Raw genomic sequence first — 20,793 nt, 5'->3', positions numbered from 1 at the left:
CTCTTTTTTTTCCTTTTTTTTTAAAGTGGGGGTTGGGCTCCGAGTTGTTTATAGGAGCATTTCTGCCTCAGTCTACAGCTGGAAGCCAGCTGTGTGAATCAACCTCTCCTCGTCTGCTTTATCCATCCATCTTTTCCTCCTTCTTTCTTTCTCTCCTCGTTTCCTCCACTTCTGCTCTTCGGCAGTTCAAAGAAATATTTGTGGTTTGGGACATTACCTACCTGACACACAGACATGTATAAGTAGTAGAAGGAGAAGAGAGGAGGACAAGACAAGAGTTTGGTGTAAGTTGGGAGTGAGAGATGAGAAGAAGGTGTGTGTGTGTGTGGGGGGGGGGGGGGGGGTAAAGAGGTAAAGAGAGAGGAGGGAGGAGAGGAGCTGGGAATAGGAAACCACAGGTATGTGCAGGGCGGTGGGTGGGTGGCCCAGAGAGAGGACAGAGAAAAAGTGGGATTGGAAGAGTGGAGGAACAGTAAGGTATGGCAGCAGGTTCTTTCAGAGGAAGGAAACCCCCGATGTACTGGGAGCAGCATGTCAGTCCTGATGAGAAGAGTTGTTGGTTGAAAATTCTTTCTGAAGCTGCTCAGTGGCCAGCGGTACAAAACTGAGCTTGTGCTGGCAGATGAAAACAAGGAGGAGGTGAACCAATCCTAATCTTGCACAAACACTATCAAGACGCTGACTGATCAAGCCAATAGTTACACAAGTGGTAAAACAGTAATCATGACTGCGCAGCAAAGACAATGTGCTACTGTCCAAGCAGCTTGAGAAAACTGTGGTTCTCTTAGCATTAAAAAGAGTTCATCGTCGGAGCATTTACATTGTTTTGTCAACTCTTTTGCTCTTCTGCACTACTGTCTAAAAAAGCAGAGTCAGGTGCTGTTTAGGCTCTATTTGTTCTACTCTTCTCTACTGTGCTCATTTAGCTCAGCTCCCGCTTCTACTGTTTGTAGTCGTCTTAAGTCGCTGTGCTCGATCCCTCTCGTGCCCCGATGTCTGTCATCAGTCACTCCGGCTGTGTAGCAACAAGGGATCAACGTTTCATTCTGCCATTTTGACAAGGTGAGAACCCCAGCAGTGAGACACCAGCACTATACCACAGCTTCCTCAGCCCACAGTTTACAGTACAGGGAGACATGAAGTGTGAATCAGTGGGTTGAAAATCCAGGCCATGGTGTTGACCGTAATAAACCACACGGCAAGACCAGTAAACATTAGTTTAGGGATTTAAAGATTCCCTACATAGTGGACTACACAGCCCAAAGATAAGTTTACAGTCGTCAACGCTGTAGCACAATGTCAATCCACACACTTTGAAAGCAATATTACACCGTTTGCAAAGTGGGAAAAAAATTGTGCTGGGTAAACAACCAAATCCCATGCAATCGCCTGTGTCTCTGTTTGCTTTATATCAGACAGCAAACAACAACTTCAGCACTCTGAGGGCACTTCAGTTATAAAAAAATGCAATTGCTTTATTGAATTACACTTTTAATGCTAAATTGTGTAATATAATAATTATATATATAATACATTGTATTTTCATTATTATTTGTTCTGACTGTATGCATATTCTCACACACACCTGCACAGCTTTACTATTGTTTTGACTTAAGTTCTGGACTTCCCATCTTGACCCTGATGTTTGCAATGGATTAGATGAAACTAAGAAGCAAAGAGTCATTACATTTATTAGAAGAAAACACTTAAAGACAGTTGAAAGCCCCAAGACATCATAGCAGTGCATCTTTACTGTAGATTTTCCAAACGTAGGCGATGAAATGTTGACTAGGTTAATGCCACTGAAGTTCAGCCCTGCTCAAAACACAGACGAGCGCTCTCCCTCTCTCTCTCTCTCGCTCTCTCTCTCTCTCTCTCGCTCTCTCTCTCTCTCTCTCTCTCGCTCTCTCTCTCTCGCTCTCTCTCTCTCTCGCTCTCTCTTTCTCTCTCTCTCTCTCGCTCTCTCTCTCTCTCTCTCTCTCTCTCTCTCTCACACACACAACATAAAGGCAGCATCACTAACTAACCAAAACAAATGATATTCAATTATATCCCAGCTTAAAACCTGCTTCACAATAAGTCTATCTTTTGTTCACCACCTCTGAAATGTCAGTTGGAGCTTAAAAGGAATTAAAGCCAGTTAAATAAAACTCAAAGTAACTGTTCAACTAGATATGACATTAATCTTCTCTGCAGCAAGTCAGTGAGTAGGGCTTATTGTACATTACAGTGATGTCTCCAGCCCTGTGGCCTTTCAGTGGTCACACCATTGGCCCCCATCACATTACAGCAGCTGTGAGGAATTCTCAGAGTCTGGGTAAAAGGGGTAAAAAACACAGGGGACGGTGGGTGGGGGCAGAAAACAGAGGGAGTAGAGTCTGTGTTGGGTGGAGGGGTTACAAAAACAAAGGCCGAATTTAAAAACAAAGTTTACCACTGAAGGAAAACAACATGGCTCGAAAAAAGTAGGTGGGTGAGGAGAGAGAGAACGAAAAGAGGAAAAAAATGTAAAACAAAATGAGGCAGGATCTGGACTGTGGTTGGCCAAGGGCCCTGGGCCCCGCCTTCGTTTCCCCCCTGCCCTCCCTCCCTTGCTTGCTCGGTCTCCAGCCCTAACACAACAGAATCCCCCACAAGCCCAGCCACATCAGGAACGGCTGGCTACATTATAGCTGCCATTATCGTCTCTCAAGTCATAACAGCCTGAGAACACCCACCTCGTCTGCAGCTCCGCCAGGGGGGGGAGGGGCAAGGGAGAGGTCGCAAGAGCAGGAATGAGCCAGGAGAGAGGGAATGAGGGAGAGGGTGGAGGCAGCGGGGGAGAAAAGGGAGAGACAGAGTAGGAGATAGTAGGAGATAGTATGAGATAGAGATTCGGAGTAAAGGAAAAGTCAGAGGCAGAATGAGAGGTGGAAAGAAGAGAGAAGAGTGAGAGGATGGGAGAATAAAGGCTGTTTACACGGCAGGACATTCAGAATTGTGTGTAAGGTTTTATTTAGAATGTTTTATCTTTTCTTCGTAATAGATTGTCCAGCAAGAGAACACAAACACTCACATTCCCATCAGACAGCAGAGGAGAAATGAGGTTAAGAGGAGTGGGGCTGTCATTAAATGCCTCTTTCTGTACTGGCTGGGGAGGGAGCAGGGGGGGGGGGGGGGGGGGGGTACATGCAAACCCTAGTTTAGTGTTACACCCATGAGCAGATGAGTGCTGAAACTGAGTGGAGCAGGGCAGAATCAGGCCTTTTGTCTGACATGGTCAGTGACCTGTGGAAAAGTCTGTCCTCTCGGGACACTTCCTCAGAAGGAGGAGGAGTGACGCTTTATGGGAATGTCACAAATGGCCAAACGGTAAAAGGCTAAACAGTGTTCTTCTTTGTTAACCACAAATTCAAACTCTCACCTGAGAACTGACGCTTGTAGGATAAATGTGAACCAAAGGCCATTAGGAAAATGACTCCCTAATGCAATCAAAGACCTTTAACGAGAAGGCGACTACACTTCAGAATCTGATGTTGTTGGTTTGCTGTGTTATAATTAAGCTATTGGAATATAATTAGTAATTTTAATAATGATTATAATCATTAAAGCTATCCATGTTTCCGGTTATATAAAAGGAGCTGGTTTTTTACTGACCAGTCTTCTCTGGGGCCACAATTTACAAAAAAGTACCAATAGCATACAGTAAGATTATTCTATTACAAGTCGAGCTGATAAAGTCTTGTAAATGTAGAGAAAGAAGTTTACATACATACTTCTGGTAAATCTAATTTATACTGGTTCAGGGGTTCAATCCCCAGCTCCTCAGTCACGGGTCAAAGTGTCCTTGAGCAAGGCTCTGATCCAGTTGCTCCTACTGCTACGTAAAGTGAATGCATAAGAATGGGATTACTTGATTTACCAAATGGGATTGATGGGATAGTGATGTACTTTATAGAGCAGTCTCTGCCATCATGTGTGAGTGTAAGTCTGACCTCCTGTGTAAAAAGCGCTGAGAGAAATCTGGAGACAAGAAGCTAAAGTTCATTCATCAAATCAACATATACATAAATAAAGTGGAATAAAAGGTTAAATACTGGTGGACCAAATGTAATGAGGTAAAAGAGATAAAATCAGATACACTTAAGTACCTAAAAATCCAAATACAAAAATTTGTCATTTAAGTGCAGTAATTGAGTGTTATTTTTCATACAATTACACACTGCACTTTTTGACAAAACAAAATGTGAAATCACTTTAAGGACTGGAAGCTACTGGTCACATGAGACCTATTAAGGCAGAACAACAACAGAACTACAAAGGTCATTTAAATAAAGTAATGAAGTCTTTTGTCGCTTGTATTAAAATGATTATTATAGGTTGAATAATGTGAAATATCTGCTGATGGTATTGGTTTTCACAGTGCAGTGGTTGGATTCCTGATGAGTGATGGTCCATTAGAGATACAAAACCCTTGTTTTATTTATTGGTGGTTTAAAATGTTGGTTAAGGCCGGAATCGAAATTTATTACACTAGACCACAGACCACTCGTTTGGCTTCTTTAAAATATCCAGTAATTGAGTTCATTGTCATGCAGGGACTTTAAAAAGACATTCTAAGTTTGTATTGTTGGAAAATTAGTACAGTCTGTTGGAGCTATGCTTGATTGGTGATATGAGAACGTTCCCTTTGGGGATAAGAGATACGGCCTATTTGTATGGGTTGGTGACGTTACAGGACTGTGAACATGGACTGTTTAAACAGCGATGCTTTGGGGTAGAAAGTGGCTGGACATCCTGTCCTCAACTACTTGGTTCCTGCCCAGCTCTCTGTGCCGCAGTGAAGAAAACTTGTTTAGTTAGACATTTGATTTATGGCCTTGGGGTTTTTAATATGCCTCTGCCCTATCCCTCTACAACCCAGCACCACAAAATTACACTGGGGAGCAAACTCTCTGAGGGCTTCTCACAAAATATTGAGCTAAAATAGGTCTTTGAGATTTTCTTCAAATATATAGTGTGCTATAAATAAAATGTATTATTATTATTATTATTATTATTACTACAATACCACAACACCTGTGTCAGCACCATGCACATTGGAATTACCCATAAGAATGTTTTTTTTAACACTTCACACAAATACACTTCATGCATGTAAACATATTGATGCAAACATAATTACATTCAATAAATGTAGGCTACATACTGTATATTTCTGGTTTGTTGCTGTAGTTTTAATACCTGAAATGAATCAGGAAAATGAAGAAAAGCATTATGATACAGCATCTATGAAATATTTATGAGCACGTCTTGTAGATGCATGAAAATAGGTGTGTGTAGTGTGTATCTGTTAAAGGAGCAATATGTAAGTCTAAAAGCAGTCTAAAACATTGAAGCGAGCTGCCTCCCCCTGTCCTCGGCTCCCATACTGCCGATGCCCAGGCAGGTTGCCATGGAAGCTTCAGTGTTTAGCCAGCTGTGTATCAGACTTAAAACCCTTAAGCGTTCTAACTTTACCCACTTCTCTTGCCGTGGAGCTTTTAAGAATAATGTCCAGGCTTTATAGTTCAGGTAGAATTAGATATATCAGAACCAGTTTGCTTGTCTACTTCTAGCCCTGCAACACCTGTTGGTTTGACCTGATAACTGGTCTCATAGCTGGCCAACCGAGGGGTGTCCAAAACGGTTATGGTGGGGTGCTTAATTCTCGAGAAAGTTGTGCAACCGTGAACAGATATTTTCATGGAAATCTGGAAAATGTAATGAGCAAGTTTTGCAAAGCTTTGAACTGCAACCCGTTTTTTGCAACTTTGGTCTTAAAAGAAACATTTTCTGATTTTATTGATGAAAGAAGCAGTCATGACACATTTCCTTTGTATATTTTCTCAGTGAATGTAAATTCTATAAGACCAGGATGTCCAGGTTAAGGAAAATGATTTCTGTTGAATAATTCTACATTTGCACACACTTTACAGTAATCCACTGCCTAAGCTATGTACCACGCACATTTATTACATAACACACTTTGGGGTGTGTGTGCATGCCGATACAACAGTAACTCTCACACACTCAACTCATTTACTAGCTTGCTCCCTGGAGAAACACTCGCAAACATATTTTTCAAAACTTTCCAGCTCGTGTATGCTCAGGTGGTCTCATAAATTATTCACGCTTACTCTGAGATAAACTGTCATTTAGAACGTCAAACACACTCCCTCTGATTTATACACACACCCTGCACAGCAAATACACTTGTCTCCAAAACTCCTTTTCTCATACACACCTGCCACTGGGCTTACACACACACATTCTCTGTAGACATGGTGGCCACTGGATTATTAAGCTGCCCCCTGGTGAGACTGACAGGTGTGTCAGTGTGTGTGTATGTGTGTGTCAGGCAGTCTGGCGACCCCCTTCTTGGTATTTATTAGTTTTGGACAGCTGAGACGCTCGGCGAGATCTCTATTTAGCACTTCCGGCTAATTATCATACACACATCTGAAGCCAGCGCTGAATATATGTGCAATTATCCCCTGGACCGCCTACATCATTTAGCTTCTCGCTAACTTTACGTATCAAATCCCACTGGTGGCTTGTAGGCTTAAATAGGTCCCTGCTGCCCTTTTAACACTTGTGCTACTACATAACAGGCATGGCAACCCGTTAACTCAAACCACAGGGATCCAATCTGCAGTGACAGGAGCATTCCCAGTTTAAGACACTTGTCACATGAAAGGGCGTAATGTCATATTTTGATTTGAAATAGTTGTCAAGGACTGAAGTGCAGAGCCAACATGTGTTAGACACATAGACTGTAAATATTAATGGACAAAGCCTGGGCGATGACACCCATCTCTTACAGCAGGGATCACCAGCAACCGCCATGCTGGAAATCCTGTCTCTGCCCAACTTTTAGTCAACATAACGATAGGCTGAGCTGGAGTTTAGGGGGGTCTTAATTCTGATGACAAACCATTACATCAGGCCCGTATCTCAACAGTGTCAGCTATGCTTAACTATGGATAACGTGTGTCATTCATAAACTCAAAATGGAGCCTTTTTTAAAAAAATGGCTCAATTATATGTTTATATGCCAGCTTGTACAATGTTTTTTTTTGTCCTAATTACCAATGTAACCATGTAAGTCCTGACTATTACTACATGCACTGATGTGGTTGGATGTAATGAGCAGGTGTCTGTTCCCAAGATCTGTCAGTTAGAACTTTTTTACTCATGCACTCTTGACACCATCCCCAAATGAGTTTCTTACGACAACCTGCGAAGTCATACTTTAATTTTTCTCATTGTTTCCTTGTAAATCTTTCTGTCTTCTAAGCTTTGTAACAAAACCCAGACTTTGCTCTTCTGTAGGCCTTTTCTGCATTAATCACTATACTTGTCTGGATGGGAAGGTGAGGCCAGTTTTCAGTATCTGTCATCATCGGCGTTTGATGTGCAAGACTCTGTTTAGAGAAGAGAGATTTCAGCCAAGCCCACTATTTGTGTCACAGGGTTTTTCTTCTGATCTTTAGTGAGTCAGGGCACATCAGTACCTTCACATGACCTGCTTCTTTTAAAGTCTGTATAACATTTACACATTGTTATTACAAAGTGTAGAGTTTGATTTTAGTGCATATATTCCTAATGCAAATGCCCTTAAGACAACAATACTGTTACTTTGATGAAATCAAATAATCCTGTGGGTGTTTCATTTCATCAATCTAAATACAGCTTTAAATTATTATTCTGTAAATGTTATCAGGTGAATCCTTTTTCTGTGGCTTTTGAGGTAATTTACTGCCCACTTATAAATAGAGAGAAATTAAGTGTTAGAAAAACCTTACAAATACACTTAAAATCCCAGTTTTTGATTTATTCATCCATGACTGACTTAAGTACTGGAACATTTAGTAAATAAAAATGTACTTCTTTTTTAACATGCATCATTCTGCTAAATAATGAGGGTTTGGGAAAAAGGTTCAAATGTGACTGATTTCCTCTGCTGTATTTTATTATAACAATGTTGGTGATTTTTTATTTTTTTTTACACCTTTATATACATTTTGGATTCGGACCGCAGCTCTGTTTAAAATAAGTATGACTCAAGCTTTTAGACAAAGCTTATTTTCCCCATACACTGTTTGTCTCAGTTTGGTTTTGTCTGTTATTATCTTCCTACATATTCTTTTTCTCCCCTTAACCACCATTGTTTTTGTCTATTTGCCTTTTCTTTCTAGTTTACTCATTTGGTTTCATTTGGTTGGGTTTGTTTGGCTGTCCTCTCTTCACCCTAACCCGTGTCCTTGTCTTTGTGTTTCAGGTCCAGGGTGTAAGGGGAGCAGCAGGCCTCAGAGCTCCAATGCCAGTGGACATGCAGCCACACCAGGGGCTGTATCACTATGAGACCTCACCCAGCCACCCGTCCAGAGGGTAAGACAGGGGTTTGCATGCAATGTCACAACTTTAACTTCAGTAACGAACATTTAACACTCCGAGAAATACTCTTTTCTCTCTTTCAAAGTGTAAAAGGAGAAGATGTGAAGCCCTCTCATTGATAAATCATTCTTCCATTTCAACTTTGATTAGTTTAAATTTTCCTTATAGTATTTACTGTAACACTGTGTGGGCTGCCACTTTTCCCACCTATCTCAAGAACAGTTTATTAATCTAGAACACCTTTTAAGAATGATTAGTTTTGCTAAAAGATGCAATTATTGGCATATTTGTACCTCATAATGATTACTTTTTGAAAACCAACATACTGTGTTAAACATCAACAATACAATCTGTAAATTTATGGAGCCAGCAGGTTAATGCTAACAGATATGGTCTTGAACATGTTGTCCGCCCAAGCCCTTTTATTAAAAAAAAAAAAAACTTGCAAAAAGGACAAACCTTCTTGGAGGTTTCTTGGAGGTTAGCACTCTCTAGTCTCTTCACCTGTCTGTTGGTTGCAAAGTTGTCGTCCAAAATCACAAACTATTGTTTTCTGTTGCTTCCCAGCGGTCGTGATGTGTCAATAAAGTTTTTTGAAGGAATATTTTTCACTTCTAAACTCTCGTTCAAGCTCTCACAAATCAGGCAAAAAAATAATAATTCCTGAGACGTGGAATAGTATGAGATGTCTCTTGTCAGTTCAGTTTTTCTGCATTACATACACAGCTATTTCCCAGAGGACATTTCACAAGCAAACAAGCGCAGATCACAGCAGAAAGTGTCAAGAAAGCAGGGATGAAAAGCCATCCCATAAAAATGTTCTATTTAAATTCACACAGATATTCTGAGGTAACAGAAGTCCAGGTCTTGCTGCAATTGTTACGGCCAGAGCACTAGCTCAGCCCCTCACTCCTCCCCCTCCCCCTCCCTCCCTCCCTCATGCCACCCAGGTTGCGAGTGGACTCGGCCTCTCTCTGACAGCTGCTAATTACAGGCTGACCAGGCCCTGCTGCGCTCTGCATGACTGCCTCGCGCCCCGCTCAGGTTACCCAGAGTGAGGGAGAAACAGAGAGAGATGGAGAGAAAGGTGGCTGGACAGAACAGAAAGAGAGACAGGAGGAGGTAGAAAAGAGAAGAGCAGATAGAAAGTGACAAAAAGGACAGAGGGGTTTGAGAGAGAGAGAGAGAGAGAGAGGGACAGAGGGAAAAAAATGAGAACAGAAGAGATGAATGGGAGAAGAGAAAGGAGTGAGAATGAGAGGGAGGTAGATTTGGGGGGAACCAGCGCAGTGGATTAGAGAGGACAGATTAAGCTCCTGTGTGGAATACACGTTGTGGTGAAAGAATTAAAGAACTGAAAGGACGACTTAGGAGAAGGTGGGTAGATGAAAGTTGGTCCCTTTGGAGAGCAGCAAGAGGGACCGAGAGAAAGAGAAAAAGAAAGCTGAGACAGATTTTAAACTAACCAGAAGGACTGAAGAAAGGTCAGAGAAAACACTGAAATTCATGAGAAGGCTGGAAACTTTCAATGAAGCTTCTCTTCTAGTTGGTTGGGGAAAACCCAGTTGAGTAAGTTTCCACAGTGTTGGCTGAGATGGGGGCCATACCCCACCTAGTGGATATAACAAGAAATCACAAGATATTAGAGCAGGTTTGAACTTGTAGTACTTTTTCTCCCTGAGTACAGCTCCTCACACTGGACTCTGAACTGCCTTAAATCTACTTCAACTGACATAAAAATGTCTCACTTATTTAGACCCGAGAATGAAACTGCAAACTGTTTGTGTATTTGTTTAGTGGACAAAATAACCAGGAGAAAAATATTTCTAATCTCTGAATGCATTTACAGAGCACCAGAAATAAGCAAGCGCATAACATTTAGCTGTTTTTACAGGTTCATTCATGGCCTTTTGCAGTGGCCATGCTTCACATTAGTACAATGTCATTTTGAATATTTATGTCAGTGTTTCTTTGATACTTGCAGCCTCGTTCCATCAGACCAGTCTCCCTACAGTGATGTGTCCTCTCTGCGTGCCCCACTCCTCAACGGCCCACCCCAGGACTGCCGCTCTATGTATAATCCCATGACTCCCAGTATGACCCATGCATCAGGACCAGGACAGGGCATGGGCCACTGCATGGATCAATATATGAGGCCCCCACAGGCCCCACCACCACACAGTATCATGGGCCACCGGGGCATGCCGCCCACAGAGGGTGAGTCAGAGTATCTTTTCCATCTCTTTAATCTCACAGCTGCTACTGATTTGGACTTAAAGACACCCAAAATACTGAGTAGAAAACAAAGACTGGATAGGTTTCTACAACAGGAATGACCGACAGTCAACAAAGGGACAGTTGTTCCGTTCACCTACAAGTCAAGATGTCTGTTTCTCTGCAGCGACTTACACACATTTAAATTGCTGTTTACTCATGGGTAGCTGAAGAATAAAAAGTTGTCTTGATGAAACTGATAAAAAACATCTCAATGAATCATGAACAGAGGCTAGTTGTCTAATGTCATTGGGATTTTACAAAAACAATGTGTGCATGTTTCTTGCCAGGTGTCTATTCTGTGTTGCAGGTTGATTGTTTAAAATAAACAGTTAGTGTGTATGTTGAAGATGCATGCTAGAAACCCTTTAAGTAAATGTCACTTACCTTTAAACACCAGTCGTTTTTTTTCCCAAAAGAGCAAGTCATAAGATTGTTCATGTTCCTTGCTGTTGTCCTTACCTGCAAGTCAATATCTGCTTAACCAATCAGCATAAAGACTACAAAACAACAAGTCTGCTTTCCCGAATTAGAAGATGTCAATCTGGATATGTGATGTGGTTAATTTCACTGTCATATTTCCTCAACAGGTGGCAACAGCACCCCCTACTGTAACCAGAGCAACATGACATCCTCTCATCATAACTTCTGCCATTTTCAGCCTGGCTCTGAGCAAATTGGCTCAGGTGATGGTAAGTTAACAAGCCCCTCTCGTTCTATGTCTCTACACAATGAAATGGTGTATCCTTTAAATTTACCCTCCTGTTCTTGCTGTTCCCCTTTAGGCTCCAGGTTCTCCACACCTCGGTCCATGCTAAAGCTGAGTAAAAAGAGAGCTCTTTCCATCTCACCTCTGTCTGATGCCAGCGTTGACCTACAGACAGTGATCAGGACTTCACCCAACTCCCTAGTGGCCTTCGTCAATTCTCGTTGCAACCCCAACGGTGCCAGTTCTTATGGGCATCTATCTGTGAGCGCCATGAGGTCAGATATGTCTCTGTTACAAATGAAACAAAAAAATATAAACCATTTAAACAGTGTTATCCAATCTATTACATATGGTTTCAAAGCATTGATACTAAAAAAGTACATAAATTAGCTTCAACACAAACTACTTACATTCGCTGACAGCATCTCCATCAACGAGCATCAATGTTATTGTGATTATGAGCTAACGGCTTCGGGAATGACACAACCTGTCGAGAAGATGTAAGACTAACCTCAATAATAGGGTGATGGTAAGGTCCACCATAGGGGTGTGTGAAATAATACAACACCTTTCAAAGCTTGTATGTACATGTCAATGTATTGTAATATTTCAGAACAAAGGTAGCAAAGAAAATTGAACGTGTCTATACCTTTGCCTGCTGTTTCACCACTTGGTGAGGGATTGAGCGGGTCAGACCTATCTTCAAACCCACCTTCGCAAATTAGAATTTAAATACAGACAAATATTGAGGGGGGAAAAGTTTGCAAAAAAGTTACATTATCTGCTCTATGTTACGTTATGTCATAATTGTATAACACGTGTTGGAAAATCAGCCACTGGCGGTATGCATTTTGAATTTTGAATGAAGTTTTAAATACCTCAATGGCTACTTTTTAACCTTGTTAATGTGTTCTTTTCTGTCACTCCACAGCCCATCCCTTGGCTATTCCAGCAACATAAACTTTCAGTCCAGGCAACAAGGTTCCATGTATGGTGGTGGGGGGACGCCTCTGGGTGGACCCAGCCCAGGTCCATGCCAAGCTTCACGCTTACCTCCCCACAATCCTCGGCTGCACGCCCCACCCAAGCATGGACATGTAAGATGGCTCTCCCACTCACTTTCAAACCAATCACAGCAATATACTGCGTACATACACCGTCTGCTTCTGACGGCTGTCAGACAATAAATGGGAGTTGGAAGACAACTAATTCAGTTTGACAATAGAGACAGTTAAAGAGTTTGTTAATCATGTGAATGTTAATGGAACAGAGGTTTGATAAGATATTCGTTTCATATGGTAGCTGAAGACAGAGCCTGGACTTGGAGGTGTGATGGATGGAATGAATATGAAGAGCCTGGAGGAGAGGTCAGAAGGAGATGTGGCTAGTCCTTCTTCTACTGGCACTCAGGTAAAAAAAAAAAAAGAAAAAAAAATTAGAACTTAATTTTCAGCAATCATTTTTCAGTCTTTTTCACATTTACACATTAGTTTCTGTTTTTTTTTTTTTTTACAATTTGTAAACCCATATGTCTTATGTGAGCTGTAAATGTATGGTCTGTGCCCCTACATTTTATTAGGACCCTCTCATGGGTCTACTGGAAGGCAGAGAGGACTTGGACAAGGAGGACGGGAAGCAGGAGCAAGAGGCCATCTATGAAACCAATTGCCACTGGGAGAGCTGTAGCAAGGAATTTGACACACAAGACCAGCTGGTTCACGTAAGCTTTAGTTCTGCTGGAAGATATAATACAATGGAGATATAAAATAGCATGAAAAAATATAGCAATATACAGCTGTGACCATTTCTGATTCTCTCTATTTTATCTGTTTATTAACAGCACATCAACAATGAACATATCCATGGAGAAAAGAAGGAGTTTGTGTGTCACTGGCAGGAGTGCTCTCGAGAGCAGAGGCCTTTCAAAGCACAGTACATGCTGGTGGTTCATATGCGCAGACACACAGGAGAGAAGCCACACAAGTGCACCGTGAGTCTATCTTTACTTTTGTCTGTACTTTTCTTTTACTATTTCTATTTTTGTCTGTCATGTATATTTTTCCAGTCATCATTGTTTGCTACAACAGAAAATAAGTCTACTGTTAAAATTAGTGTGCTACTATTGTTTTACAGTGGGTTCAGCCAGACATTAAAAAGGGCACATTTATTTCCTAGGGATCAGATGCTGTTTGAATAATAAATGCAAGCATAAATAAAACAATAGTTATTCTTTATCATGCTTTTAAAACAGCACTGGATGTACTGCAGCTCAAATAGTTACTGTAAGCTGTAATATTAAAGGCCAAAAGACAAGACTGTCTTTTTCTTTTAGTTTATAGTAAATAAGTTAAGCCTTTTCAAAGTTTTTCATTTAATGGTACCAGGTAGTTGCTATAAAACCTGTTTTGTTTATTTCTGTTTTAGTTTGAAGGCTGTAATAAGGCCTACTCTCGCCTGGAGAATTTGAAGACTCACCTGCGCTCTCACACAGGAGAGAAACCTTATGTGTGTGAACATGAAGGCTGCAACAAGGCCTTCTCAAATGCTTCAGACCGGGCTAAGCACCAGAACCGAACTCACTCCAATGAGGTACTCTCTTAGCATCAGAAGGACTTAATTGTTCTCACATGAAAATTAAAGAGCGCAATTTACACCTCTACAAAGTGATCGCATTCTAAAGTTTAAACTTAACCTTAGTAGCTATGTTACACAATATTAAGTCTTCAACATATGCTTATTATGTACATACAAAAAGTAACTGTGTAATTAACAGATGCTTGTTGCTTCACAGAAACCTTATGTATGTAAGATCCCTGGCTGCACGAAGCGGTACACAGATCCAAGCTCTTTGCGTAAACATGTAAAGACAGTGCATGGCCCTGAAGCACACATCACCAAGAAACACCGTGGAGACACAGGACCCCGACCACCAGGCTCAGCTATGACTTCTGGAGGCCAAGATTCTGAATTACTGATGGAAAAATCCGAGACACGCAGGGAGGACTGCAAACTGTTGGCTCCTGAGTCCACTTTGGTGAGTGATGCATTTTACGTATAACCTGAAGGGTTAGTTTAAAAGAAGCAACAACATAAAAAGCACCACATAGTATTTTGTCCTCTATGAAAAAAATCACGTCAATATCTTATTATTTAATGACTGATTTTGTAACTTCAAGTAAATTGTACAAACACTTTTTTACAGAAATCTCAACCAAGCCCAGGCGGTCAATCATCTTGCAGTAGCGAACGTTCACCACTGGGGAGCGCCAACAACAATGACAGTGGGGTGGAGATGAATCTAAACGCAGCGGGCAGTCTGGATGATCTCACAGCACTAGAAGATGGAGTTGCAGGGGGGGGGGGAGAGCCAGGCAGTGTTGGAACAATGGGAATGTCAGCTCAGGCTTTAAAGAGGCTGGAAAACCTGAAGATTGACAAGCTGAAGCAAATCCGCAGGCCAACCCCACCTGGTCGTTGTGCTAGTAACAAGCTACCTGCACTTCCTGGTAAGTTCTGGAAATTAAAATAATAACTGAATTAATTTAAACTGGTATCTTCTTTTGTGCTTTGGTTACTTATTCCTGCTCTATAATGTTGTATGATTTCTTGACATGCAAAAAAATATATTCTAAACGTTGTGCTTGGTCAGTTCTTAATATGAAGAAAGAATTATGTTACTACTTACCCCACCTTTCACTGATGAAACATCAGGATTTTTTCCATTAAGACTTGTTTGATTGCTAAAGTCATTAAGACTTCTTAATTAACTATGATGAACTGTGTCTAAGTCGCTTTCTCTTTTCGGATATTCATTTTCAGGTCCTGGGGAAAATATGGGAATGTGTGCACCTTCTCCACTGCTCTCAAATCGACGAGTGATGGAGCTGTCCAATCATGAGTTAGGCTGTAGCACATCAGTTGGCTGCTCTTCTAATGACAGAAGAGGAAGTGGCACCAGCAGCCTAAGCTCTGCATACACTGTCAGCCGTCGTTCCTCCATGGTGTCTCCTTATCTGTCCAGCAGGCGCTCCAGTGACGTCTCACAAATGGGAGGAACATCAGGGGGAGGATGTCACCTCCTCAGTCCAGAGCAGAGTGCGGGAGACCCCCTTTCTCCTGAGACCAGTCGCAGAGGAGCTCCATGTCCTGGAGGAGGAGGATTGCCCGGTCTACCAAATTTAACACCTGCCCAACAATACAGCCTAAAGGCCAAATATGCTGCGGCAACTGGTGGACCACCTCCCACTCCTTTACCTAATATGGAACAGACGGGTACACCAGGCAGAAGAGGAGGTGTTTTAAGTGATTACCAGGGGCAGCCTCTGCCTCCTTTCCTTCAACAAGGTGGTCCACGAAGGCACAGTGCCAACACAGAGTATGGCACAGGAGTTATCTACCCTCACCAAGCTCCAGGTAACACCAGCAGGAGAGCCAGTGACCCTGTACGCTCGGCAGCAGATCCACAAGCGCTCCCTAAGCGCTTCAATAGCCTTAACAATGTAGCCTTGATGAGCCGAAGGAATGCACTGCAACATCGTGGCTCCGACACCAACCTTGCACGCCACATGTACTCACCACGTCCACCTAGCATAACAGAGAATGTAATGATGGAGGCTATGGGTATGGAGCCCCATTTAGCTTCTGTTGATTCCAGGGATCGTTCCATTATGATGCCCCCTGGAGAGAGGAACTTCTTGGGATACCAGCAACAGCATCAAATTCATGGAGGAGCTGGAGGTCCTGCTTCAAACCAACTGTCCCCAAGCCATGACTCTCTGAATTGCCCAGACCAAGCTTACATGCAGGGGCATTACCAGAATCAGGGAAGGGGAGTCCCTTCTAGGGCTACTGGAAATACGCAAGGCCAAGTAAGGCCAGTTCACTCAGAGGGCATGTCAAATACACTTCTCCAACAGGCTGAGTACAGTATGAGCACCTGCCAGCTCAGTCCCTCAGGCCCTCATTATCCTAGCCTAGGCCAAGGTGGTGATGCTGTAGGCCCTTGGAGTGATACCCACAGCCAAATCCAGCCTCCCAGCCATGCTCTCCAGAACCCTCGAGGAATGCAGTATTCGGATCCTAGCCTGCTGCCTCAACAGACACAAGCCAACTTTAGCAATCAAACAAGCCTCTATAACAGCCCTGATGGAACCCACAAACTTATCATCAAGCCAGAGCAGCAATTTCACTCTGGGATGGGAGGTGGAGATGCCTGTCAAAATGCAAAGCTCCAGCAGCAGCAAATGCTCCTCCAGCAGACTCAGGGTTACCAGCAGCAGACTGGCCAGGTTATGATGAGGAACTCTAACAATCCCAGCTGTGACTTCCCAGGGAACCCAAACTCCTACCCCAGCGGAGGGGGCCTGAGCTTGGGCTGTGCTGGCACTGCACTCTCAGATGGACAGAGACCTGAAACCCCAATGATGCAGGTAAAGGAGATGATGGTAAGAAACTATGTTCAGTCTCAGCAAGCTCTCATGTGGGAGCAACAGCAAGAACAACAACAACAACAACAACAGCAGCCAAGTGGCATAAAACCTCCTCCATTATCTGATAATATGGATATCAGTGCCCAGTCTGCAATGATGCAGCACAGTCCACAACACCAAAACCAGAATCTATACCCTAGCCAGTCCTATCAAAGCTATCCCAACCAGAACCTGGTCATGAGCCCTCCGGCCCACACTAGAGGGCCCAGCTCTGTAACGCCTAAAGACCAGCAGCTGACAGGTCTCCAAGGTTCATGTTATAGCCAGGAAATGGTGGTCCCAAGACCTCCTCAGGGAAGAAAACCTCTCAGCCGCCAGAACAGCCTGTCGCAGGTTGGAAGTGTCTACCTTGGCAGCCCACCCCACCTCAGTCCTGTCCACTCCAATTCCAGTCCAAGACGAGGGATCCGACTTCCTCCTGTTCAGCATCCACAGCACACACATAATGAAATGTTTTCTCCTTCCAATAACAACAACAACATGTACTACTCGGGTCAAATAAACATGGAATTAGAGAAACACATGGACCCGCAGAAAGGACCTTGTCTGAATCAGCAGCACAATATGGCATCTAACCTGGACCCTACAGGTGGCACAAAATCCGCCACCATGCCTCCTTATCCTGAATCTGGCCCCATGTCTAATGCCTTAGAAAACCTGGACCTGGACAATGCTCGCATAGACTTCACCTCCATCATTGATGATTCAGATTCCTTCAGTCCAGTCAATCCCCTCCAGGGTCAGCCAGGGTCTTCCTCCCAAGCCTCATCCCGCCTCACCACCCCCCAAACTTCTGTCAGCCTAGCGGCAGGCTCTGGCCTTTCTAACATGGCTGTGGGCGACATGACGTCTATGCTTACCTCACTGGCTGGGGAAAATAAATACCTGAACACGCTGTCGTAGAAGAAAACATTGAGTAGACTAATATCAAGTACAGACCTCGGACAGTTCTTAATGTTTAAATGTACTTAGTGCACTGTCCCGGTTAACCAACCATGGGTTTTCGCTCACAGAGATTTTCCCTGGTACCTTGCAAAAAAGGTCAGTTAGGGTAACTTGGTTAGGATGTTGCCTAACAAGCTTTTAAATGTAAACCAATCACATTAACTTGCAAGATTGAGAAACTGGCACTGGTGGATGCCCATGTTGCAGGAATGATGATAGGGTGTTATGGGTTGAGACTAACCTACTTACATAACAGGTTATAAATTGTTAGACTTGCCCACCCAAAACCTTAAAACCAAAGGTGCCTAATCAACCCCCCCAGCTGTTAAGTATCCAGTGCCTTGGTACTTATTATAGACCCAGAGATATGTGCCTGATATGAAACTGACACTGAACTTTTCCAAACAGGCATTCCAGTCACGTGGGACTGTAGAAAGAGTGGAGTAGAGGAGAATGCATGTAAATAAGTTTTATAAACTTTTAGATATATTCTGTATATGACAATGAGACAGTGAATACACCATCCCCTGTCTTGTTTTAGACTGCTTGGATTTTGAAGGGCAATATTCTGACGAGATGGTTGTCTGAAGAGCTGAGTGAAGACTAAAGATGTGCTTTTAGTGATTGGGAAATAACTTCTCAATGCTCCTAAATATTAATCTGTAGCTATTGCTAGGAATTTCCTTGTCATGAACAAAACACTTTTCGTAGTGGCAAATTCCAACACATGCATCACTGCAGTCACAAAAACAAATATAGCTTGCACACAAACACTCAGGACTTGTTGGTGTTTGAATATTTCTGTTTAAATTACATTTATGTTGTAATTGCCTTTACAGTCAGAGTTTGCACTCCACATGTTTACTGCAAGTGTTCTTAAAGCAGCTGTCTACACTTTTTCCAGTGATGTTTAAAACTGCAAATCAGAAGGGCATGTTCTTTCAAAGGTACACACAAGGGGGATCATAAATAAAACTCAAATATGATATTTCAAATAATGTCTCAAACAACCCCTTTACGCCGCTGTATTCACACGTCTTAGCAAAGCAAACACCAGAACTCCAACGTTTCCATTATGCAGCTGAAGATGACGATGATTTTGAATTAAGCCAGCAATATTTGTTTGAAAAATTCTGGTACACTTATAGTACAGTGCTTCTGCACTTTGGCTCCAATAACAAACAGGAGTTATTTGGGGAAAAAAATTCTCATTCAGGATAGGGGATCAGGAAATTGGAATTGTATAAATTGCAACCACTTTAGTAAAATGCATGTTGGATTATGTGTACACTGAGGTACTTCATTTGCAACTATAGAGCTGTATCATATGGAAAAAGGCTGTGTTTCTTGGTAAAAGAACCATCTTACACTGTGGCTTTGCACTGATTAGAGCACTGTGTGAAAAAGTGTAAGACTCATGTGACTATTCACAGGTACCTCATTTGATAGTTATCATGATACATCAGTATTTTTTAATTATTGGAATATTCATGTGAGCAAGTTTAAACTCAACAAGCATTATTTGTAACTATTCAGAACAAAATAGTAGCGCCACTTTATTTTACTAAACATTAGCAGGAATTAACATTTCTCCATTTTGGAAAAAGTGTACAACCTACCAAAGACACCTTAAACATAGAGAAAAAGATGCACACATAGTCTATTTTAACACAACACTAAAACCAGCAATAAGGGCATGAACATTGACTGATAGTGCTGTTCTTTGGAATGTATGAAATGTTTTGTACAAAGTTATCCTTTTATATTAATGAACTTTATGGAAGTTGCCTTCTACATGTGTGTTTGAATATGTGTGTGTGTGTGTGTGTGTGTGTGTGTGTGTGTGTGTGTGTGTGTGTGTGTGTGTGTGTGCATGTTTATTTGTAACTGTCATCTTCCTTCTGTCTTTTTTGCTGGCAAAAGAATATCATCTTTAGCAAAAAAAAGCTATGATACTAGCATTAACTATAATAGACAAAAGCCAAGTGTTATATTTTGTGTACAATTTTCTACATTTTTATACAAATGTGCTTTATTTTACCAGTTTATAAATAAACATGTTCAGTGGGATGAAAGCAGAATGTGTGTCGACTATGTCATTTGTAAAGTGACGTGGGTTAAATGCTGAAAATTCAGTACTACAAAAATACTGAAAAGTGTAGGTACAACGATTACTTTGCTGAATTTCATGCATCTGTGCCTTGTGGAATAATGCAATGACTCATTTTCTCCAATAGAGTGCAGTACAGCCTGAATACAAACTCTCAAGTCAATAGTATTTCTCTATTTTTTTTTTTTTTTTTTTTTACAAGATTTATCCAACCATAGCATAACATGAATTCACACTCTTCATAGTTTGTCACTAAAGCAGTAAAAGTAAATTATGTGTACTTGATCTACAATGTCATTGTACCCCTTAATTAATAATTAATCCAAATAACTAGACGGCTCGAGACACTTACTCTAAACATTTAATGGATTTCCTAATTCAAAAACCCTTTGGTTTTGAATATGATTTAGACATGTCTGCCACAGCAGACATAAAGTTGCCACAGTATATAAAGGGATTAGCATTAAAAATGGCTACCCTTGGTGACATCAGTGCCTGGACAAGCTCTACGTGGTCAGTGTGGACTGGCATTGTGGGCTGTGGGAATGCCATAAGAAAGAAAAACATACTAATCTTGCTCGTAAAATACTATCGACCATGACATCTTTGCTTTGAAATACATGTTAGAGGGTAGCGTTGATTGAGTGAGTGGTGGGGAGTAAAAAAAAAAGTTAATGACCATGATACGGTTTTATATTCTTCTGTACAGGAGATGTTCCCAATATTTTGGACTTGTAAATCCAATGATGTCATGTTTGTGCCCTAACATTGGATCTGGTGGTGTGGAAGAGAGTTATAAGCAGCAAACCGATATTTTCCTTCCTGACTAAATTGAGGAAAAGACACAT

General features: G+C 41.8%; 1 protein-coding gene across 1 annotated transcript in view; it reads left to right on the top strand.

The window, feature by feature from the left end:
- The window catches only part of gli1 (GLI family zinc finger 1), a 50,090-nt gene extending 30,174 nt beyond the window's left edge, over positions 1-19,916 (top strand). Inside the window, exons 2-13 of the mRNA XM_079340927.1 lie at positions 8,303-8,412; positions 10,403-10,635; positions 11,283-11,384; positions 11,478-11,676; positions 12,333-12,498; positions 12,704-12,811; positions 12,981-13,121; positions 13,242-13,391; positions 13,826-13,990; positions 14,193-14,435; positions 14,604-14,907; positions 15,221-19,916. Of these exons, the coding sequence (XP_079197053.1) occupies positions 8,342-8,412; positions 10,403-10,635; positions 11,283-11,384; positions 11,478-11,676; positions 12,333-12,498; positions 12,704-12,811; positions 12,981-13,121; positions 13,242-13,391; positions 13,826-13,990; positions 14,193-14,435; positions 14,604-14,907; positions 15,221-17,793 (4,455 nt within the window). The 5' untranslated portion in view covers positions 8,303-8,341 and the 3' untranslated portion in view covers positions 17,794-19,916. The remainder of the gene's footprint in view (positions 1-8,302; positions 8,413-10,402; positions 10,636-11,282; positions 11,385-11,477; positions 11,677-12,332; positions 12,499-12,703; positions 12,812-12,980; positions 13,122-13,241; positions 13,392-13,825; positions 13,991-14,192; positions 14,436-14,603; positions 14,908-15,220) is intronic.
- The last annotated feature ends 877 nt before the right edge of the window (positions 19,917-20,793 follow it).

This window comes from Symphodus melops, assembly GCF_947650265.1.
Source record: "Symphodus melops genome assembly, chromosome: 4".
Lineage (NCBI taxonomy): Eukaryota > Metazoa > Chordata > Actinopteri > Labriformes > Labridae > Symphodus > Symphodus melops.
The sequence above is the reverse complement of the archived record's forward strand: the minus strand, read 5'-3'. Positions and strand labels throughout refer to the sequence as shown.